The sequence below is a fragment of the Strix aluco genome, chromosome 8 (genome assembly GCF_031877795.1).
Source record: "Strix aluco isolate bStrAlu1 chromosome 8, bStrAlu1.hap1, whole genome shotgun sequence".
NCBI classification, from domain to species: domain Eukaryota; kingdom Metazoa; phylum Chordata; class Aves; order Strigiformes; family Strigidae; genus Strix; species Strix aluco.
The window spans coordinates 19,153,384-19,173,205 of NC_133938.1; the positions used below are offsets into that span (position 1 = coordinate 19,153,384).

Consider the following 19,822-nt stretch of genomic DNA (forward strand, 5'->3'; position numbering starts at 1 on the left):
CTTTCGGATAAAATTAAAGCACAAATGAAAACTGACAGCTGAACATTTCACCTCATCTCCATACAGATATTACATATGTAGGTGATCTGCATGGCAATAGCTCCTTCCAAACTGAGAAATGCATGTTAGCAGCAGCACTATGCATGTTTGGTTTTGGATTCTTTCAAGATTATGCTTTCTGTCGCTGTTCTTGTTGATTCTGGAACTAAATGCAATATACAGTAACATGTGCCTTGCAGTTTCCATGATTTCAGATGATGAATAACATTCTCTTTGGGGACGTGCCCTATTTATTTCCATTGTCTGTTCTCATGTATATACTTTTATTCTCCTAGATGGCAATTACTTTCAGCTTCCATTCACTGTAATTTTTAAAATTGGTGGAAACTGTATGAACTCCATCTATTCAGCAGTTCAGAAAATCAGGCCCAAGTACAAGATTTTCTGTAAAATGTTGCTAAATAGCGAATTTTGAAAGGCCAAGTATTGTTTAAATTTTAAAGCTAAACTTCATGAACTGAATTCAGAAATATAATTTCCTCCCTCTCACTCCCCCTTTTGATTCTCTTATTTTTCTGAAGTACTCTAAGACTGCATGTACTTTGAGACTTCAAGCACTTAATTTTGTTACCAAAACAGAAAATAGTTTCACTATAGTATCAGCTTTAAAGCTGAAGTTTAGTATCCCTTATAAGAACTTCAAGATTAAATTAGCTCTGTTCTCGTTTTGTCCAGCTTTCTTAAAACCTATTTTTTAAACAGTTCAGTGTATAAGAAGTATAATTTAAACTGCTTTAAGGTACAGATGGTCAAAACTAAGAAATCAAATTGCTGTGATTACTCAAACTGCTCCTTGGTTTGAGAATTTAATTGATGTTTCACGTGCCCATGTGCATCAAGTGAAAGTAATAGTAATCCAGAAGGCCTCTGTGAGAGGCTTCTAGGTGTTTGGAGAAATCTCAGCTTAAAACAAGATGTGTTTGCTGTTTTGACATACTGTGTGTTTATGGCACACAGAATGGGGAAGAATCATCCAAGTAAGTGACCCTCTTGAATGTCTTTATGAAGTTTGACAGTGTGTGACTGACCGATTAAGTACAACTTCTGTCAGGGAGCCCTGTTAATAATTTGTAGTTAAAATATTCTTGGTTACTTTAAGATAGAATTTTATAGCTCTTTTATATTTTACTCATACAGAACTATACAGCTTTTACAGTATGAATGTTTAGGAGCTTTTTGGTAAAGAAGAAAATAATGACTGCTGTCTTCCTTTTTTTATGTGTAATTATATAACATTTTGCACTTTGTTCTGAATTTTGTTTGTCTACATTATATAACATCAATATACAACTGATTAGAGGCATACAAACTACTAGCCTATTTTTTCTAATTAGATTATTAAGTTTCACTACATTAATAAAAATTTGTATTTTGGTACAGGTCATATTGTATATAATACATACAGTCTTATGCACTGTAATGAATCAAGTGTGATGTTATAAACTGCCTTCCTTCAATACAGTTGTTGGAACTCACAAGCTTTGCTTTTTTATATCTGACATTGAAAATTTGCTTTTCTGTATCAAATATGTTTGGGTTTGGTTTTTTTGCCAGATTGTCAGAAATTACTCCACTTTTCAAGACTACTCAGATGAGCCCAATATACACACAGTTCCTGACTACGTTGCTGGAAGAACTGCATTTCAAAAAAGAAGATCTGGAAAGTTTAACAAGAATATTTAAAAAAGACTGCCTACTTGAATGGTCAGTCGATTTTAAGCTATTTTGCATGTTGTAAAACTAAGCCAGATAACTGTTTTAATTTTCAGCATTTTGTAAGTATGCACAGTAACTACAGATCATATCAGCCAGAGTAGAAAATGTGTAAGTACATTTTAAAGTAAAGAAATACATATGGTATGGAAATGAGTGTCATCATTTTGTCACTTACAGTAAATGCCAGCTGCTTACTTATCACTTCAATCTTTTGAGAATATATAGTTGGTTTACTGCAATTTTGGGAGGAAATTTTACTTAAGTTCTACTACAATTTATAAAAAAATTTCTGTGTGGCTACAATGGCTAAGTGTCAGTAGAGTTTTTTTATTATTAAAATGAAATTGTTTTGTTCAGTCGTCCTGATATAAAACTGAGTTAAAAGCCACGTATTTCTTGCATAATACTGAGATTACATTTTGCATTCTGGGTAGGCTGGAAAATTTAAGAGCAAATACCTATTTATGCTGATCATATTCAACTGATTCAATGAATATAGCATTTATAGTTTTTAAGTAATTAGTGTATTAACATTACTAATCTCACTTCTTTGTTCCCCACAGAACAAGGTGATCATCTTAACATCTCCTGCTATCTGAAATAGTGGCACAGAGAAGAAAAGAACACCTTCAATTGTTGGAACTTTTTTTTAAATGAAAAATGAAATTTAGTATTAATTGTACTTCTTGCACTTCTGCTTTTTCATTTCAGTCCTGTGAATAAGAATTTTTTAGTCTTGTGGAGAAGCTAATTGTAACACCAGTTGTTTGAGGTATGCATGAAGACAACTAAAAATATGGATCATCTGAAAACTGTCTATTTAAAAGCAGTAGAAAGGAATTTGGATTGGTTTGATTTTTTTCTTGCTTTGGAAATTTTCAGTCAAAATTTGTCTACAGGAATTTGGAAAAGTGGGGGGGGAACCCTGTACATAGTAGCCTGGAGTGATAAGAAACTGCTGCTGACATTTTTCTAGTTGACCCAATGCATGGAGCAGTAATCTTTAAGAATAATGCTGACAGTACACAAAGATGTCTGATCTAGAGCCAGTTTATCTTGCTACTTCTAAGAAAAGGGGTGGTCTTTGAACCTGTGTAAAAGTTATTTTTAAACAGCCTCTAATTGTTACTAATCCGGACTTTTTAAATATATTTTAATAACTAAAAACTGAATTTTTGGCTTTCAGTAGTCATTTCATTTAGAAGAGTTGTGTTGTTCAGACTGAGTATGTTTAGACTTGCTACTGTCACTAACTGATTATAAAATGCAATTTAAAACTAACCCTCTAGTAATTCTTAATGATTCCATAATATGGTTTGTTGCATAGTTCTCAGTTCCTAGGACACTGTCCTTTGAGAGACTTGAGAAGAAAGTTGTAACTGCCAGTACCTAGTCTGCAGCAAATGCCAGCACTAGTTGAGGCTGAAGCAGGACTTACCAGGGCTGCTACATAGCAACTCCATTTAAAAAACAGAGTTTATTCCTTTGTTTTGTTTCTGTAATGGGACACCAAAAGGGAACTCTGCACTTAATTATTTTATTGCTGTATAGTTCCTTCATGATAATCAGGATAAATATGTTGATTGCCCCCAACAAACACAAGCCTGTGCAGCTTTTCCCTGGAAGCTTCATTGTGTGGTAGAGTTTATTTAGGTGATGTTTGACTTTCCCTAACTTACCTTGTAATGGGAAGTTACGTTCAACATAACTTGTAAAAGTAACTATTTACAATGAGGAAAACCTTTAATGCAGAGTTGAAGCGATGCATTTTTCTAAGTATGCAATAGGAAAAAAATACCCATTGTGATCAGAGCATGTGTCATGTCAAATTCATAAGAATGCATGATGTAATCTGGATAGAAGGTACGTTTGTTTGTACCATGATGGAAAACTTTTTACTTGATACATATGCAAAGAAGGGACAAGACCTCACCAAAAGATAAGCTTATAGAAGACTGAGTAATAGGTATGATACTCTGAGCAAAACATAAACCTTGTATTTATATCTATCTGCTTCTGACTTTGTAAGTTTTTTGGTGTTTTGTTTTTGGTGGGGTTTTTTTAGCTAGTACTTCACTGTAGATTCTGAGCAAGCCATTGTTCTGTTCCGTATATGTTTACCTCAGGGCATAAAGATTACAACTACCCCATGACAATGCTGCTGTACTGAGTACACCTAGAAGGCATTACAAATGTACATCATACTGGGAATATGACTGTGTTTCATCAGGTTCAATGTCTCTCATTTGGAAAGTTTTTACACTTCCTGTCAGTTTAGTGGTGTGATTTTTTTGTTAGTTATTTTTAGGCTTGGTTTTCAGCACTCACTGTGTAGAAAACCTATGATCTTTTAATAAGAGTGAATAGGTCACAGGCCCAAAGACCTCTTTATGAGAGTTCACTGTAGCTGCTTTTACTGTCTACCTTAGCATCTCAGAAAAGTAAGCTTCCAGGATTTTTGCATCTCCTCCTTGGCTACTGTGTAGTAAGCTCACCCATTCTTTTCCTTGCCCTAAGAGAACAGAATAACCTTTTTCCTTCATGAAGAAGAAAGACTTCTATAATATGCTGGAAAGGCCCTGAAGGGATGTTCTTCGCTTACCTTTAATGATTTCATCTCCCTTAAACACGAGTAAAACGCATGTAAATAAATACAGAAAGTATACATATACCCATTACTTTTGAGCAGGAGAAAGGCCGTAGTCTCATCTCAAAAGGATCTTTCATACTATCAGTCTAAACTGGTTGTACAAAGCACCAAAAAATAACAGATATGTGAGATAAGATACATCTGGGGCCTCAAAGGCTGTGTCCACACAATACGTAGAAGATTCACCTGTATTTCCTCTTCAGTCCCAGTGAGTATTTTAAAAGTGAGGCATCTGTTGTGGTTTTGGGGGTAAAAAACAGTACTATGAATCTTGGTGTTGAACCTGCATGTCCCACCCTTCTCTCCCTAGTTTGAGAGAATCTGAACTCTACAAAATGCAAGAGGGGAAGAACAGCTCAGCTGGACATTAAGTCTCGCTGATTTTAAACTGCTGGAGAGAAAAGGATGTGTCATCAGAGAGAAGAAAAAGGAAGAGAGAAGAGGAAAGCAGTATTCACACCTTCTAAATCTAGGCATCCAATCTTAGGTACCTGCCTGTCTCCATTTAATTCAGAGAGAACTGCTGGTCTTACATTCAGGTTCTTCAAATCATACCTTAGTGCAGTTGTATGAAGTGGGCGGTGTTAGTGCCTTTGTCCCGGTTCCCTGAGGGCAGAAAGCAAGCAGAAAAGTCAGATGAGAACTTTGACCATAGTAGACTGGCTCTCCCTGGAGCAATTTATTTAGTAATAAAGTGTGGCACAAAACTGAATGGGGACCTGCCCCTCCAAGGTTTCTAAGCAATCTGATCCTACTGTTCAGTTATTTTGATGGCTACTACTTCACACAGAATTTTTTCTTACTCTCTAAGAGTTAAAACCAAAAGAATCAAAGTGAGTGGCAGTCTTCAGGAAAAAAAATAATGCCAGGGTGTTGAAAGTACATCCAGGAGGTTACACTCTGCTTCTGCCTCCGAGCTTTCCATACTTACTTTTTATTTCTGCAATTGGTTATGAACACCCAGTGCTGTGGGTGGGGTTTAGCTTGCTCTCACTGGGCTAGCAGGTAATGCTGAACTGTCATTTCCAATGAGCATTAAATATTGAAAACACAGAATCAGCCTCTCTTTAGCAAGTCTTAAGTTTCCATAAGCAGCAGATGGTATACAAGGCAGGGCTAGGTGCCTATAAAGACCTCTGTTTCTCAACTGTGTATCTCTACCACCTGACAGCCAGTTGTCCTCTGATTAGAGTCAGAGGAAGTGGGTGTGCCTTCCATTAGCAAAGACAGAAAGTAATATTGCTAGAGACTTTTCCTCTTGTGAGCTTTCTTTTTGTGACTTCAACTTAGAACCACTTCTCTGCACAGACTGCAGACAGTGCTCTGGGAGACGAGCTGCCTGAAAGACACCATAGAACGTGAACTGCGGCATTTGTGGTGCTGAACAGGATTTGGTGAGGTGGGGGGAGAGAGCTGGAAACCTATGTCTTCAAGTAGCTCTCATGTGAGCACTCTGGTTTCAAAAAGCAAGTGGAAGGATACATTGCCTCAGTGGCTGATCTGGACGTGTGTGATAAATGTTAATCATTCCCCCTTGGTTGCTTGCAGCTGTAGAGCAAGGAGCAAGGCAACCTGGAGTTCTGAAAACATAGACAAGACTAGCCAAAGAGAGTAATAATTAGCAAGAAGAAAGGTGAGAAACAAGCACAAGCCTTTTCAAATTGTTCTTGCCCTGGAAAATGGGCAATATTGTGAGATGCCTTTTGGGCATCTTCCTCAAAATAGTATCCTCAGTACAGCATGACGTGGGGCAGCATTAACCATAGTGGCAGGGCTGGAAAGGCCTGGAACAAAGGCCACTAGCTTTCTGACCAGTGTTTCTGAGATCTGTGAGCCAGGTTTATCTTCCTACTGACACTGCCACCATAGTTGAATGTGCAGACTTAAGACTTTGGAAGGCTTATCAATCAGAAGAATGCAGTAAGCGTGGCCCCTGTAACACTTCAGATGTCCACTTGTGTTGGTTTTACTGTGCTATGCTGCAGTTACCCCAAGACAACAGCTCCCTGATGAGTCCCTTCTCCACGAACAGACTAGAGCTGACACATCAGTGATCATCAGGCAGTCACATCTCACCACTACGGAAACTCCCCTCAGAAGTCAGTCCCCAGAATGGTTTGGTAGCCTATACTTTAAAGGCAAAGTCTTCAGTACAGTTTTGCACACTGTGATTACCTGCAGGAGCTGCATGCAAAGATCAGAGAACAAAGCCAGTGGGGCTACTGACTGGTACGTCCTGCATCATTGCAAGCCACATCAAATCAGTGCCATTCCTGGCACTTTTTAGTGTCTTAAATTCATGGGGTAACTGAATTGAACACATAGTGGGACAGCAGCAGCTTCCTGGAGAGTCCTACAATTTGGTTAGAATTAGTGATCACTACAGAGAGTTTGAAGGACTTTGGATACAGCTTTAATAAGCTGCAAACACTTAGATCAGGATCTACATCATAAATCTTGCCTTTTTGTTCTACTCAAATGAGAGTGTCTATAAATCAGGTTAATATAATTTAACAGTACAGTAGTTAAGTAACAAAAAGATCGTAATTCGTAGGTATTATCTAAGAAGCCAGAACAACACTGCTTACAGCTGGCAGCTAAGATCTGACTCATCTAAGGTATTTTATAGCAACCATATGTTAGGCATGTCTATCTCACCTACTATGCGAAAAAATGATAACGTTTCCTAATCAGGATTTGCCACTGATCAGGATTTTCCGTAAACATCTCAGTATTGCAGGCACTATCCACAGTCAGGAGAAAGCCTTTTGCAGACAGTTCAGATTTGTTAATTTAACAAATAGAATAAAGGGCTACAAATCTGTGGCTAGTACTGATTCAGCAAGGCTGGCTGTAGTTCAAAGAATAGGTATGTTACTTTGGCAGTTGACATGTTAAAACATCACTTAAAAATTCTGTGTTAGAAGGTAACATCAGAATACTCACACTTCTGGTGCAAAAAACCCTGCGTGTTTCAGGCTGAAGACAGTCTTGAAGCAGAAACAACCATGTGATACATTAAAAATACTTCACTGAGACAGCACAAGCAAAGTTGTATTGATGTATTTACCTGTGTAGCCAGAAAAGAGAGGGTGAATTTGTATCAGTACAGGAGGGAAAGATTAAAAATTAAGTTTGAAATATTAAGGCCTTTTGATAACAGTGCAGCTGGTTAAGCTAGAATAATCACTGCATTTTAACAAAGGCACTGTTGTAAACCCCGTTGGCTGTTGATTTCTGAGTAAGTTTTACATTCAGTTCACTTTTACACAGAAACATGCCTAAGCCTACACCCCTCTGCAGTCTGACATTACTTCTTCTTGCACAAAGACTGGTTAAATGTCCATCAGCCTTAACTATTCCTAGGCTCTTGCTGCATTATTCAGGTAGTCTAAAGGAGTAGTATGGGGGATGAAGCTGCAGTCCCGACACTCCCTTCTGTTCTCAAAAGGGCAGTTATTTTACTGCTTAAATCTCTGGCTGCTGTTGATGCAAATGAGAGCAAACTGTTGTCTTGGTGATGATACACCTTGTTTAGGAATCACAATCTCTCATTTCTTAAAGAGAAGCCCTTCACTAAAAAGCTGTTTTGAATACATTCTTTCTTCCAAACTGTGGACTGTCACTAAGCAAAAAAAAAAAAAAAAAAGCAAAGTAGATATTTTTGCTGCTTAAGATCCTTGGCTTACTATGAAATTTAACAACTAGAAATGTAGTTAAAGTGTTTCTTTCTTATTAAGATTATTTTTCCAGAGGGCATTTGAAAACTTGGAAAGTCAATTATTTCACAGATACTGCATTAGCCCTCAACAGCTCTGGGTCAAATACATGTCATCTCTGATAACTATTCATTTCTAAGATCCTCCCAAGCTCTGCTTTTTTGTACACTGAACATCTGATGCTTCTTGTTTTTCTTCTATAACCACAGATGTGCCCTCTTCAAAAAACTCACAATCTCAAAATACTAAACTGACAAGCTGAGTGTCAAACCACACACCCCAAGCAGCAAGCAGTGCTGAAGAAAAACAGAATCACGCTTAAAGAAAAACAGAAGAAATCACACAAATTCTTTCCAAAGAATGAATCTGAAATGTTTTCAACTCAGTGCAGGCATTGTTTCTGAAGAATGCAAATACCATTTGCTGTTTTTATTTTTTATGCTCACTTACTGTATAAGCAGAGACTGCTCTCAGGAAGATTAATTAGAACGCTTTATATTTTCTTGTTAAGATGAGTTTTATCTCTCTTTGAGCTAAACTGGAGCCTTGCTATGGGACTAAGATAGGTCTCCTTGTTTGCCAGCAAGCAGCACGGGTGTTCCTGTGCTAGCTGAGCTACACGCTAGGGTAAGCAAGGCCTCTTCACTGGGAACGTGTGGTTTGTGTGCACCACTGAGCCTCTCTGCATCAGAGCCCCCATGTGTTGCTCGCTGAGAGCGCACCGGAGAGCTGGACAGGAGCCGAGCAAAGCTCCTGTCATGAGCAAGCAGACCCACAGCTACTGGTTTGCTGTAGCAGGTCCCTATGCTACAGAAGGCTGTTTGAGCACTGGGGAGTGAAGTGATTTGTCCAGGTCTTCATGGACAGGCTATAGCAGGACCCGCAGCTCTTCCAGCTGTAGCACCTATCTGCAAGCCATCTCTCCTGCTGCTGCAGGGGCTGATGTGGGACAAGATTTGGTCCAGAATGCTTGAGGGTGAAGGTGCCAAATATTTATAATTTGGCTTGGCAGTAACATTTTGAGTTACCTAAAAAGCCTCGTGATACTGTCCTGCAAAGAATGACATGTAGAAGGAGTAGAAGGGGTCATTTTTGTGCTGAAAAGATCTGTAAGACCAGCTAGCTGGTTTCTTAATTAAACTGTCAAGCATACTTCACACTTTGCAGCATGCTGTCACCTTATCTCTGCAGTTCAAAATTTTCATAACATTTAAAAAAAAAGAAAGTTAAAATTTAAAAGCATTGCTACAAATATATATTTAGCTGCCTTGAAGGCTCTCTGTCAATATGCAACTGTAAGATAATGCTGTTGAGCAGGTTTCACTGAAAGAAACATTCTTGTTTTAGTCTGGTGATTCAAAGGTGAAACATTGACCCCCAGTTTTGGTACTTGACTGCTGATCTTCTGTAAAGATCTGTGTAAGAGTAATGATGGATTCTGGATTACATCATTTATATTTTAAGGGTTTGAGTCAAAACCTGGATTTCTTTTTTCCTTGTTCATCTCTGTCTGATAATCTTGAATACAAGTAAGATGATGCCTGAAGCAAAGCTGATAAAGTCACCAGTACTAAGAAGCATGTCTGTTGTGGGGTGGGGGGGAAGCACAACAGCATAGATACATATCTTCACATCCTTATTTCCTTTACAAACGGGGGAAGGAAGTTCCCTGCAGGTTAGCCCAAGAGTATCTGCTCTTACAGCCTGAGAGCTAGCCAAGTACGATTTCTAAGAGCCACAGGCTTTTAAAAATATTGAATTCAGTATTTCACAGATAATACTCCATTGAGTTTTTTGTATACCTAATGCTACTGAAAGCCTTTTACTAAAAATTCACAACTGGGTATCACAGCCATCAGCGTTACAGACACCCCACCCCATTTCATATCTACTCTGTTCCTGTCTCTTCCCTCTTCTTCTAAATATTTCCTATTCTTCCCATCCCAGTGCCTGACAATTTCTTTCTACTTCACCCCTTCACTAATTCCAACAGCCAGAGCTCATCCTCCTGCTTGCTCCCTGTCCACCCCTGTAAAGATCCCACCCAACAGTCAGTTTCCATGGCAGGAGAACCCTGGGCTTCCCACCCCTCACGCTGGCTCCCTGTGCCTCACAAGGGGAAGAGGAAGGGACAGCACTGTACGGTGAGGGCCGCCTCGCACCTCCCACCCTCCCATCCACACACTGAGCTACTGTAGGGAATCTGCTGCAGAGCTCATTTTCTCAGCACAGGATGGTAACCGGGCCATCTCTCCCTTGCTGCTGGAAAGAGGCTCACACTTGTCATTGGTTTGGTGCCCATTTACACAGGCAGCCTCTCTAAAGCTGGGAGGACACTGCCCCGGGGACGCACGACTGTTGCTGGACAGACAAAGATACTCATATAAAGATTCTTACAACAGCATCTATAGATTATTATGAAACTTGACTCTAACATAGATATGAATCACCCAACAGCTACAGCAGTGCTCCTGTTCAGAGATGATTAAGAATTTTTATGCAACTTCTTTAATCAGAAGAGGCCTACTTGGCTGAAAATGAAACCTCTGCAGGAAAAGGTTGGTTTTGATTAATTTCTCAACTTTAAAAAGTGTCCAAATTGTCAATGTTTCACTTCAACATTCCTAAACACACAGAAAAAGAAAAAAAAAAAAAGAAAATCAAGTCTAAAGTCACTTCTCATTTTAAAATGGGTTAAATTTCATTATTATCAACTGGTATCCAGCCCTTTCAACACACTTTAGACCATTAATTTTTTTTTTTGCAAAAATTTACATTTTCACTTGTCTTCCCAAATTGTTGTAGGTTGGACTATGTGAACACTCAAATGTATTTTTCCTTAGTAGAACCACAGAATCACAGAATCATCTAGGTTGGAAAGGACCTTGAAGATCATCTAGTCCAACCGTTAACCTAGCACTGACAGTTCCCAACTACACCATATACCCAAGAGCCATGTCAGCCCACCTCTTGAACACCTCCAGGGATGGGGACTCCACCACTTCCCTGGGCAGCCCATCCCAACGCCTAACAACCCGTTCTGTAAAGAAATACTTCCTAATATCTAGTCTAAACCTTCCTTGGTGCAACTTGAGGCCATTACCTCTTGTCCTATCGCTTGTTACTTGGTTAAAGAGGCTCATCCCCAGCTCTCTGTAATCTCCTTTCAGGTAGTTGTAGAGGGCGATGAGGTCTCCCCTCAGCCTCCTCTTCTCCAGACTAAACAACCCCAGTTCCCTCAGCCGCTCCTCGTACGACATGTGCTCCAGACCCTTCACCAGCTTCGTTGCCCTTCTCTGGACACGCTCGAGTAATTCAATGTCCTTTTTGTAGTGAGGGGCCCAAAACTGAACACAGTAATCGAGGTGCGGCCTCACCAGTGCCGAGTACAGGGGCAAGATCAGAAGTACAGTATTTATTTTTAAAACTAATGTGATGAGGAGCAGTAACAGCTTTGTTCAGAATTTCTTGTTATATAGGAATCCCCAAATAATAGCCCCTGTATTTCTATAGGCTGTTACCTATCAAAAGCCATTATCTTTCATAATGCAACCTCAGGGAAAATTTTATTGCTGAAAGAAGAGATGCATTCCTACTTTTAACTAACTGTTGTGAGAAATTGTCTAGTTTCAGAACTTGAACCAAGATAACAACTTCTTGATGGATCAAACTGATTGGTGATTACAGAGGATCATGCTTCTTTTTAGCTGCTAATTTTTTTGACTGAACTAATGGTCTTCTTATGGCATATTTACATGTATTGAGATGAGCTCTTTACCATTTGAGGACTCTTTTAAGAGGATTATCAATTAGCAGTTTCAGCATCAATTTCAAAGCATTTTCCAAAGATAGGTAACCCCTTTTCACAGAAAAGGAAAGTGAAAGGGGAGCGGAGTGACTCATGCATGCACGTGGACTATGTCAGACGCTGAGCCAGAAATAGACTGAGCTCCTGGTACCCACACTGTTGTGCTGGGGCCTAACATGGCTTTCACCAAAACTGATAGCAGGCATCCCACCATTTTGCAAAGGAACATCCCTTTCTGGTAGAACATGCACTTGAAATTCAAAATGTATTTGCTTTCTTCTTGGTGATACATGTGTAATAATTCCCTTTCTCTTTTGCCTAACCCTACCCAGAGCTGAAAGAAAAATAAAAGTTCACTGCGCATATTTTTCTGTATCAGTTGCTTTGCCTTGATGTTGCTGATACTATAGGTTTGGCTCCACACCAAACACAAATGTTACATCTGAATTGGGTCAGATTTTCGTAAGTATTCACCACCAGATTTGGGTCATATATCTGTAGATACACCACTGCAACCTTTAGACGGATTTGGAACATGGTTAAGTATGTTGAGGCTAGGCATTTTAAAATAAAAAGAGACTAAAAGCAGGCCATTTGCTCTGGCCTCAACTGTGAATGCTGAGGTCTTTGAGGAATCTGGGCCACTTTGTCTATCTTCTTGTCTATTTATAATCTTCCTGTCCATTGAAGAAGACAAGATGAGGCTACAGATGTAAGGGGAGCCACTGGTTGGGACAGAGCACAGTACAGGAGCACTATGGGGACAGAGAGCTTGAGATCCTGTGGCTCAGTGCTGCTCATTGCAGCCACCTAACACTGGGTTAGCCCAGGGGCTTTAAACTGACCTTGGGTAGAAGATAATGTGGTCACTCTGGTACAGTGGACTATTCCAGGCTATATGAGAAAGCAACCATGAGGATGTTGTCCTTTTCTGTGACACTGTGGATGGACTAGACCAACTAACGTTAGTTTGTAAGTGTCTTGCAAAATTGCAGTACATTTGAAAGCAGCAATAAACTTCAGTATGCTTTCAGTAGTAAAAGATGAAAGAGGGTATGAGAGATGGCCCAAGGAAGCCTAAGACAAGTGGTCTGACAGTAGTTCTGGTTTAATTTGGGATTTCAAAGGAAGAAATAGATGCATGGGGGTCGGGCATGGGTGGAAGCTGTTCTTACAAACTTGTAAGATTGCCAGTCTTGAGCTTCTTTTACCAGGCATACTTACTAAAAATAAACCCTTCTATCAGGGAGAAAAAAAATAAGAGGGAGACATTAAGTGTACTGAAAAATCGGCTTGCTGATGAATCTCAAGCAGAATCCAGTAGTAAATGGGGCTGGTTATGATCAAAGATTGTGACTAATTGTACTTGGTAAAAATACTTCTCAGTAGGTGGGTTGTTTCGGGGGTTTGCTGGGGGTGGAGATTGGTAGGTGGGTTGTTTCAGGGGGTTTGTTGGTGGTGGAGGTAGGTTGGTTGGTTTTTTTTAAATCCAGACTATCAGTGTGGAGGCATTTTTCATTCAGTGAATTGCATCAGCACAACAGACAAGGTACATACAGTGTGTGACAGCAGATCAACAGCTTTTGCTGAACTTGCCAGCTTAGAGCCCCTGACTAGCACTTGTTCAGAGAGGGAGAAGGAAGTGTCAGCACCAGATGCTGTGTGGAAACTTCAGCAGCACGAATGTAAGAGGAGAGGAAGCATCAGCAGAGGTTTAGGGAAGAGAAGGAGGATGACAACCAAAGTTTGGTAGATAAGGAGGGAGCAGCATATGAGCTCACAGCGGGGAGAAGAAAGGGGGGTGCAGGGAAGAATCTGCAATGCTAGAAATCTGTAACAGTAGAATTGACAGGGAACATTGGAGCATGTGGAGCTGTAGGGTGATAAGGACGGTAGGTTAGTGTTTCAGGGTGATCTGAATCACACAGTCACAAAATGTGTTTCAATACAACCAGATGCAAGAGAACCCACCTGGGAAAAATAAAGCAAGCTCCTGTGGTAGGATGGGAACCTGTCTCTGAAAGCAGTGATGGATGCTAGGGTATGAGCCTGGACAACCAAATGCTCAGCACAAAAGCGTAATTATATTTTTAGCATCTGCATCTATGTATCAATGTTATTTACTACTTATATCTGTACAGATGTTTAAGTACAGTTGTAATTATAAATAGGAGAACGACCACAAAAATCAGCACAAGCGTCATAGACCTGTGAAACCATTGCAGAGCCAAGCCACGTTGCAGATGGTGAAATACAGTGTTGTGTGGGAGTTAACTATTTCCACATTCACGTTATTCAATCACAGTGGCCCATTTTCACATAGCTTGCTGAACTTCAGAAAGTTTGCACAAAGGTTAAGGTTTGACATTTTGAGACACAATAGCTTAGTCCTCTATCCTCTAGTGAGAACTACAAGAAATAATCAATAATAGAAGAGAAACACAGACCCTTACTTCATCCCTTTCCAGTGTGGAAGCACTGAAAACATGCTTTTTTTGACACAAATGCTTATTCTGAGGTCTTCATTACCAGGATTTCCAGTAAAATAGCCATAGGCAAGAAAGCACTTAATCTGACATTAGGCTTCCTGAAACCACATGTAGGTGCACTTGTGAGTGCAGGCAAAAGAAAATGTCCTCAAACTTCTAATGGACTAACAGAATGATATTTCTATCAATATGTAAGGTTGTGATGAGGTCCTACATAAAGGGTAGTAATTTAGTGCATTAAAATTTCTTTTTTTTTTCAGCTGGTGTTAGTTTATGCAAAGCATGCCTCTAAGAATGAAACAGATTGAGGCAGGGCATAACACCTTGTTCACAACAGCAATAATTCATGACTGCGCTCAGAAATCACTTCTCTTTAGATTTAGGTATTAGTTCAGAGATGCTTACTTCTAGAAAGCAGTATTGTCTCTGAAACACTCAGTTCTACAGATCCCTAATTATGTGTGTAGCTAATTTATTGCTGCTGCACATCTGTTATTTCTGCAGTACAGGGTAGATAAAGCACAACATCTTCAGTAGTTATTACTATCACAGAAACACCATACCTGTAGGTGTTTGCACCACTTCTTAATCAGAACTTTCCAGTTTTAACAGGACTGGTGCAATAATTCACTCCTAACACCTAAAATAGATATGCTTCAACTGAACCGTTTTCCTACCAAAAGATATGCATCCTCCATCATAATGTGCTTAGGGGTAAACTGTTGTCTTCTGAAATGGCTTCCACCACATTTCACTGAAAGGTTTCTTGTCCTCACTTAATGCTCACAAATAGGTGTCCCGTATTTGGCTGTTAGGGATATTCTCAGTTTAAAGAGCTGGGGACACAGAGCGTACATTGCCCATGGCAATGACACAGTTGCTCTGTGACAGAGCAGGAGTCCAACCTGACCATAACAAACCACACAGCCCCTCCAAACCCAGAGTCAGACCAGACTCTGCATCACACCAGCCACTACAAAGACTCCATGGCTTGGCACTGCTCATTAGCAGCATGACTACTAGTTAAGCTTTCCCCTGCACTCATTAAGTCGGTGCCCTGTAAAGTTTCCTGCTGTTCCCACTTACATAGCCATCAGCTTTTTCAGCCAATGAGGCAGGGATCATACAGAAACCCACCTTCTTTATGACCCCATCCTCCCAAAGCAGGTCAGCCCGGAACATATCCTCTAGATACAGAGCAGCCTGTGGTCCTGCAGTCAGAGCTCATATAGTGATGGATGTGCACAAGCAGCCAAGCAGTACTGAAAATGCTGGCATTTCCATGACACCTGCATGTTCATTTATTAAGTGTTGGCTGAGTCTTGATTGGGAGGAAACACCAAAACCCATTAGCAGAAAAACTGTTGTGTGGCAATGAAGCTCCTTTTACAGCATGACTGTAGCTTCCAAGCTCCAGCTCCCTCAGTCACACACACATCCTGTCCCTGCTTATTTCCAATTCCGGGGTCCTTATCCCAGATTTCAGAGTCCCCTCATTTTAGCCTGCCCTTGCTCCCCTATGCTCCAGAAGTCCTCCACCTGTATTAGGTGGTTTGTCCCACCCTTCTCACCCTGGCACTTGGTGTCTTGTCCCACCCTTCTCACCCTGGCACTTGGTGTCTTGTCCCACCCTTCTCACCCTGGCACTTGGTGTCTTGTCCCACCCTTCTCACCCTGGCACTTGGTGTCCTGAGGCTGTGGGAAGAGGAGAGGGACCCTGGAGGTAGCCTGCCTGTTCTCACCTCTGCCTCATGGAGGCAAGGAACCATCTTAAGGGAATTTAGCTGCAGAGATCTTGAAAGTCTCCACCAAATATGTATGAATTGTGGGTTCACAGCTTGCAGTAGGTCTTGCAGGTTGGACAGAGGTAGAATTCTGATACTAAACTCAGGATCTTTGCTACAGCCTTGATCCCAATGTCCCAGAGCAACAAAAGAGCAGCAGAGATACCAAGCTGTTACTGACCACAACACAGCAGGAATGAAAAGACCTCTGGTCTGTGAGCCAGTGTCAAGTCAGTAGCTGAAGCCAGATGCATGATGATTTCCTGGTACCTAGCTGAGAGTCACTGCTTTGCTCTAGGAAGGGACTGCAGCAAAACCAGTGGTGTCATCCAGACACCACTCGCAGGCATGCAGGTACAAGCATGACGTAGAGGTAATTGGCAGGGTCATTAAGGAAAGTCTGTACTCTCTAGTCTCCCCAGGTATAGGTCCCATTTCCCTGTCACACACCTTGAGGTGAAGGAATAAAGTGCTCATCTCAGAACTGCAGCTTGAGAGGGATGAACTCTTTCAGGTGCTTTTCCTCCTCTCAGCACAAAGCAGTTCTTCAGGGACACTCCAAACTGGGTGTGGAGAGAAGGGAAGACATCCCACCCAATGTGCCACGAGAGGGAACTGCAGCTTCATAAAGAGACGGGCACAGAGCCAGAGTGACATTTCCCCAAGACCTTGTTCTCAGAGATTGCTGAACCACAGTGATTGCCTGTAACCCAAGCAAACACCGACGTAAAAGTTCAAGCACTGACATAAGAGCATTCAACCTACTTTTTTAGTCTGACAGTTATAGGCAAATGAGAACAGGGACCATAACACCGTTAGGCAACTTCTAAACATGTGGTGTTTCCTATAGTTGTAACGTACAGCAACCACCAGGAATAACTTCTCTTAGCATGTAATGACTGCTAAGTCACCTGAAAGAAACGAAAATGGCACTGAACAATTCTACTTTTTAAATGCAACAAAGAGATCCAAAAAAGGCATTTGAAATAAATACCTGCTACAAAAGAGGAGAGGACTCATCAAACCCTCCTGTGTGCATTCAGCTAGTTGGACCAACCTGCACCCCCAAACCAAGCATTTAGGCAGGATGTAATCCTCTCTCTGTTGAGGTTGGTTTCTGTCCAGGAATGGATTCACTCTTCACCCTGGTTTCTGAGGTTTAACTGTTCTGTAATAGCATTGGACATGCCACTTCCAGTTTAATGCAATGAATTTCAGGCTGACCATAATCTGGTGTGCAGCTACTGAGCAGGAGTTCTTTCTCCAGGAAGGTTTAATAGTAGCCCTTAGTGTTATGTTAGTTCCTGGCCTTGAGGAAGAGCAGAGTGAAAAACAGATGCTGCCATAAGCACAAATCCAAATGTGCTGAGCCACGCAGAATTGCAGTGGAAGTACTGGAGATAAGAGTAACGCCTACTGACCTGGCATTTCCAATAGTCAGCAGTGACCAGGAAACATCCGTTTTCCCCCAACAGACTGATCATTGCGGAGTTTAGCCTGCAGAAACACCCTGCCAGCACCCATGAGACTCTTGCTCTATCAGTTAGATGCAGTCCACATATTACTGACTGGGTTACGGAGCTACAAACAGCTTCGGTTCAGTTTAGAGCACAGACCCACTCAGATTTACCCTAAGTATGACAGATTAGATGTAGGTCATCCTACAGTCATGTTCTTGCTCTTTGATTTCAGTTAGAGTAAGACAAATCTGTCACATGTGAGTCAGCTCCTAAATGTTCTTGAGGCAACGGGAGTTTGCCTATATACAGAACTATGTAAATACCAAAGAAGAAACTAAAGATTTGACCTTTGTTTACCCAAGCGAGTCTCAGTTGACCAAAAGGCAAATCAGATTTTAATACCATTTCTCAGATTGATTCAGCTCTGAATTAGGCCAGCTTCCACAACTCAACTGCAAGTACAGCAAGTCTGTCAGCAGGAAGCCTATGCAGAGACTGCAGTGGCACCAGGAACCCGCAAGTCACACAAAATAAACAGTCTGGTGCAAATCTGGAACACGAGCACAACCAGCATGGCAAAATGCACTGATTTATTCACTGGCTTTGTTCCAGTGAGGAGCCCTCTGCTGCAAACATCTCCACCATGTCTGGCTGCCCCAGGGGAATGCCCAGTGGGTTGGAGAAGGTGCATGAGCATTGCCAGCAGCGTCAGTGATGAGTCAGGCCCTGTCTGCACAAGCGCACAGGGGCCTGTCATCAAGGGGGTCATCTGAAACTATCACTAGCACCAGCAGCGTGGGACTGGCAGTGTCAGAGACACCCTATTGCAAAGCTCTGTGTCCCTTTGCTCATATGTAAGTCCAAGACCAATCCTCAATGAGGGCACTTTTCCCTATGGTTAGAACTTCATGACTGTCTTTGTAAAACCTTGGGCAAATATTGACTCGGATCCAACAGACTGAAAATATTTGGTTTGCACCAGATGTGGTACGTATATATCTTTAAAACATTAGCTAAAGGAGTGATTTGGGAAAATAAAATTTCTAGGTGGATGTGTTTACTTTGCAAGGTTGTTCGCACTGTACTTGGATCCCAGAAGTGCGCGTGAAGGTTTTAACCACAGGAAGAAAGCCAGCTGTAAGTGCCACAATGCACAGTAAAACTGTGCACACACGTGCATTCCTGCATCTGCAACTCACCCAGATGATAGTTGAAGGGCTGAGGATTGCTGGTGATGAGTCTGTTAACGAGTCCATACATTCCTGCCCTGAAGAGACCCAAAAAAGTCTGCCAGGTGAAGAAGAAATTACTGAGGTTCAGAACACGTCCTCCAAAGTACTTTGGCATCTAATGCTGGGCCTGCTTTTTGCAAAAACTTGAGCACCGTTTCCCTGGCTCCCAGCTGACAGCAGCTTTTGAAAATGCTGTTCCAAGGGAAGGGAAGTTAACTGCCCCCTCCTCTCCCTTTTCTCTTGCCCCAGCTAATTAGAAAGAGTTCTAGTAAAAAGCACATATCTAAGCAGAGAAACAGCTTTTGTCAGAAGGTTGAAAGCAACAGAGAGGTAGTTTGAGTGGTTTAAGGTGATTTAGTTTTCAATTCTTGGGTCCCTCCCCACCCCAAGCATCAATTCCCTGTGTGTGTCTACTCTCTACTGCTAAAAATCATCAGTCAGGTGTGGCTTTGGCACTTGCAGAGCTTGTGTTACGGGAACTGGGGGAGGGAGGGAAAGTAACATGGGAACAAGAGCACAAGCAGTTCAGCACCATTCAGTAACCTATTGATATTCCTTCTGTCCAGTAGTTTCATTCTGGGAGTCGATGGGCATTCATTTAGGAGGCCTTTCAGAAGGAAGAGGAGCATAAAAAGAGGTTCTTTTCTATCTTTACAAAATGAGCATAGAAGAAAAGAAAAACACAGAATTGCGTTCAGTATATTCACAGGAAGAATCCTAAAGAAGTATTTGTTTTCTGGAAAACCTAGGGCCAAACTGAATAGTTAGAAGTTTGTACAGAACAGAATTATTCTTTGGGACTGTTGGACTGTAAATTCATAGCAATACTCTTTGACCACCTCTCTTAAAATAATTCTCTTTGAGTCAGCAACTCATCCCAGGCAACACTTGAGAAGAGTAACGT

At 41.1% G+C, this 19,822-nt stretch overlaps 1 protein-coding gene across 3 annotated transcripts in view; it reads left to right on the plus strand.

Annotated features, from left to right (window-relative positions):
* The window catches only part of RPAP2 (RNA polymerase II associated protein 2), a 41,772-nt gene extending 38,715 nt beyond the window's left edge, over positions 1 to 3,057 (plus strand). For all 3 annotated transcript variants that reach the window (XM_074832482.1, XM_074832479.1, XM_074832478.1), the window contains exons 12-13: positions 1,615 to 1,764; positions 2,340 to 3,057. In XM_074832482.1, coding sequence (XP_074688583.1) covers positions 1,615 to 1,764; position 2,340 — 151 coding nt within the window. In that variant the 3' untranslated portion in view covers positions 2,341 to 3,057. The remainder of the gene's footprint in view (positions 1 to 1,614; positions 1,765 to 2,339) is intronic.
* The last annotated feature ends 16,765 nt before the right edge of the window (positions 3,058 to 19,822 follow it).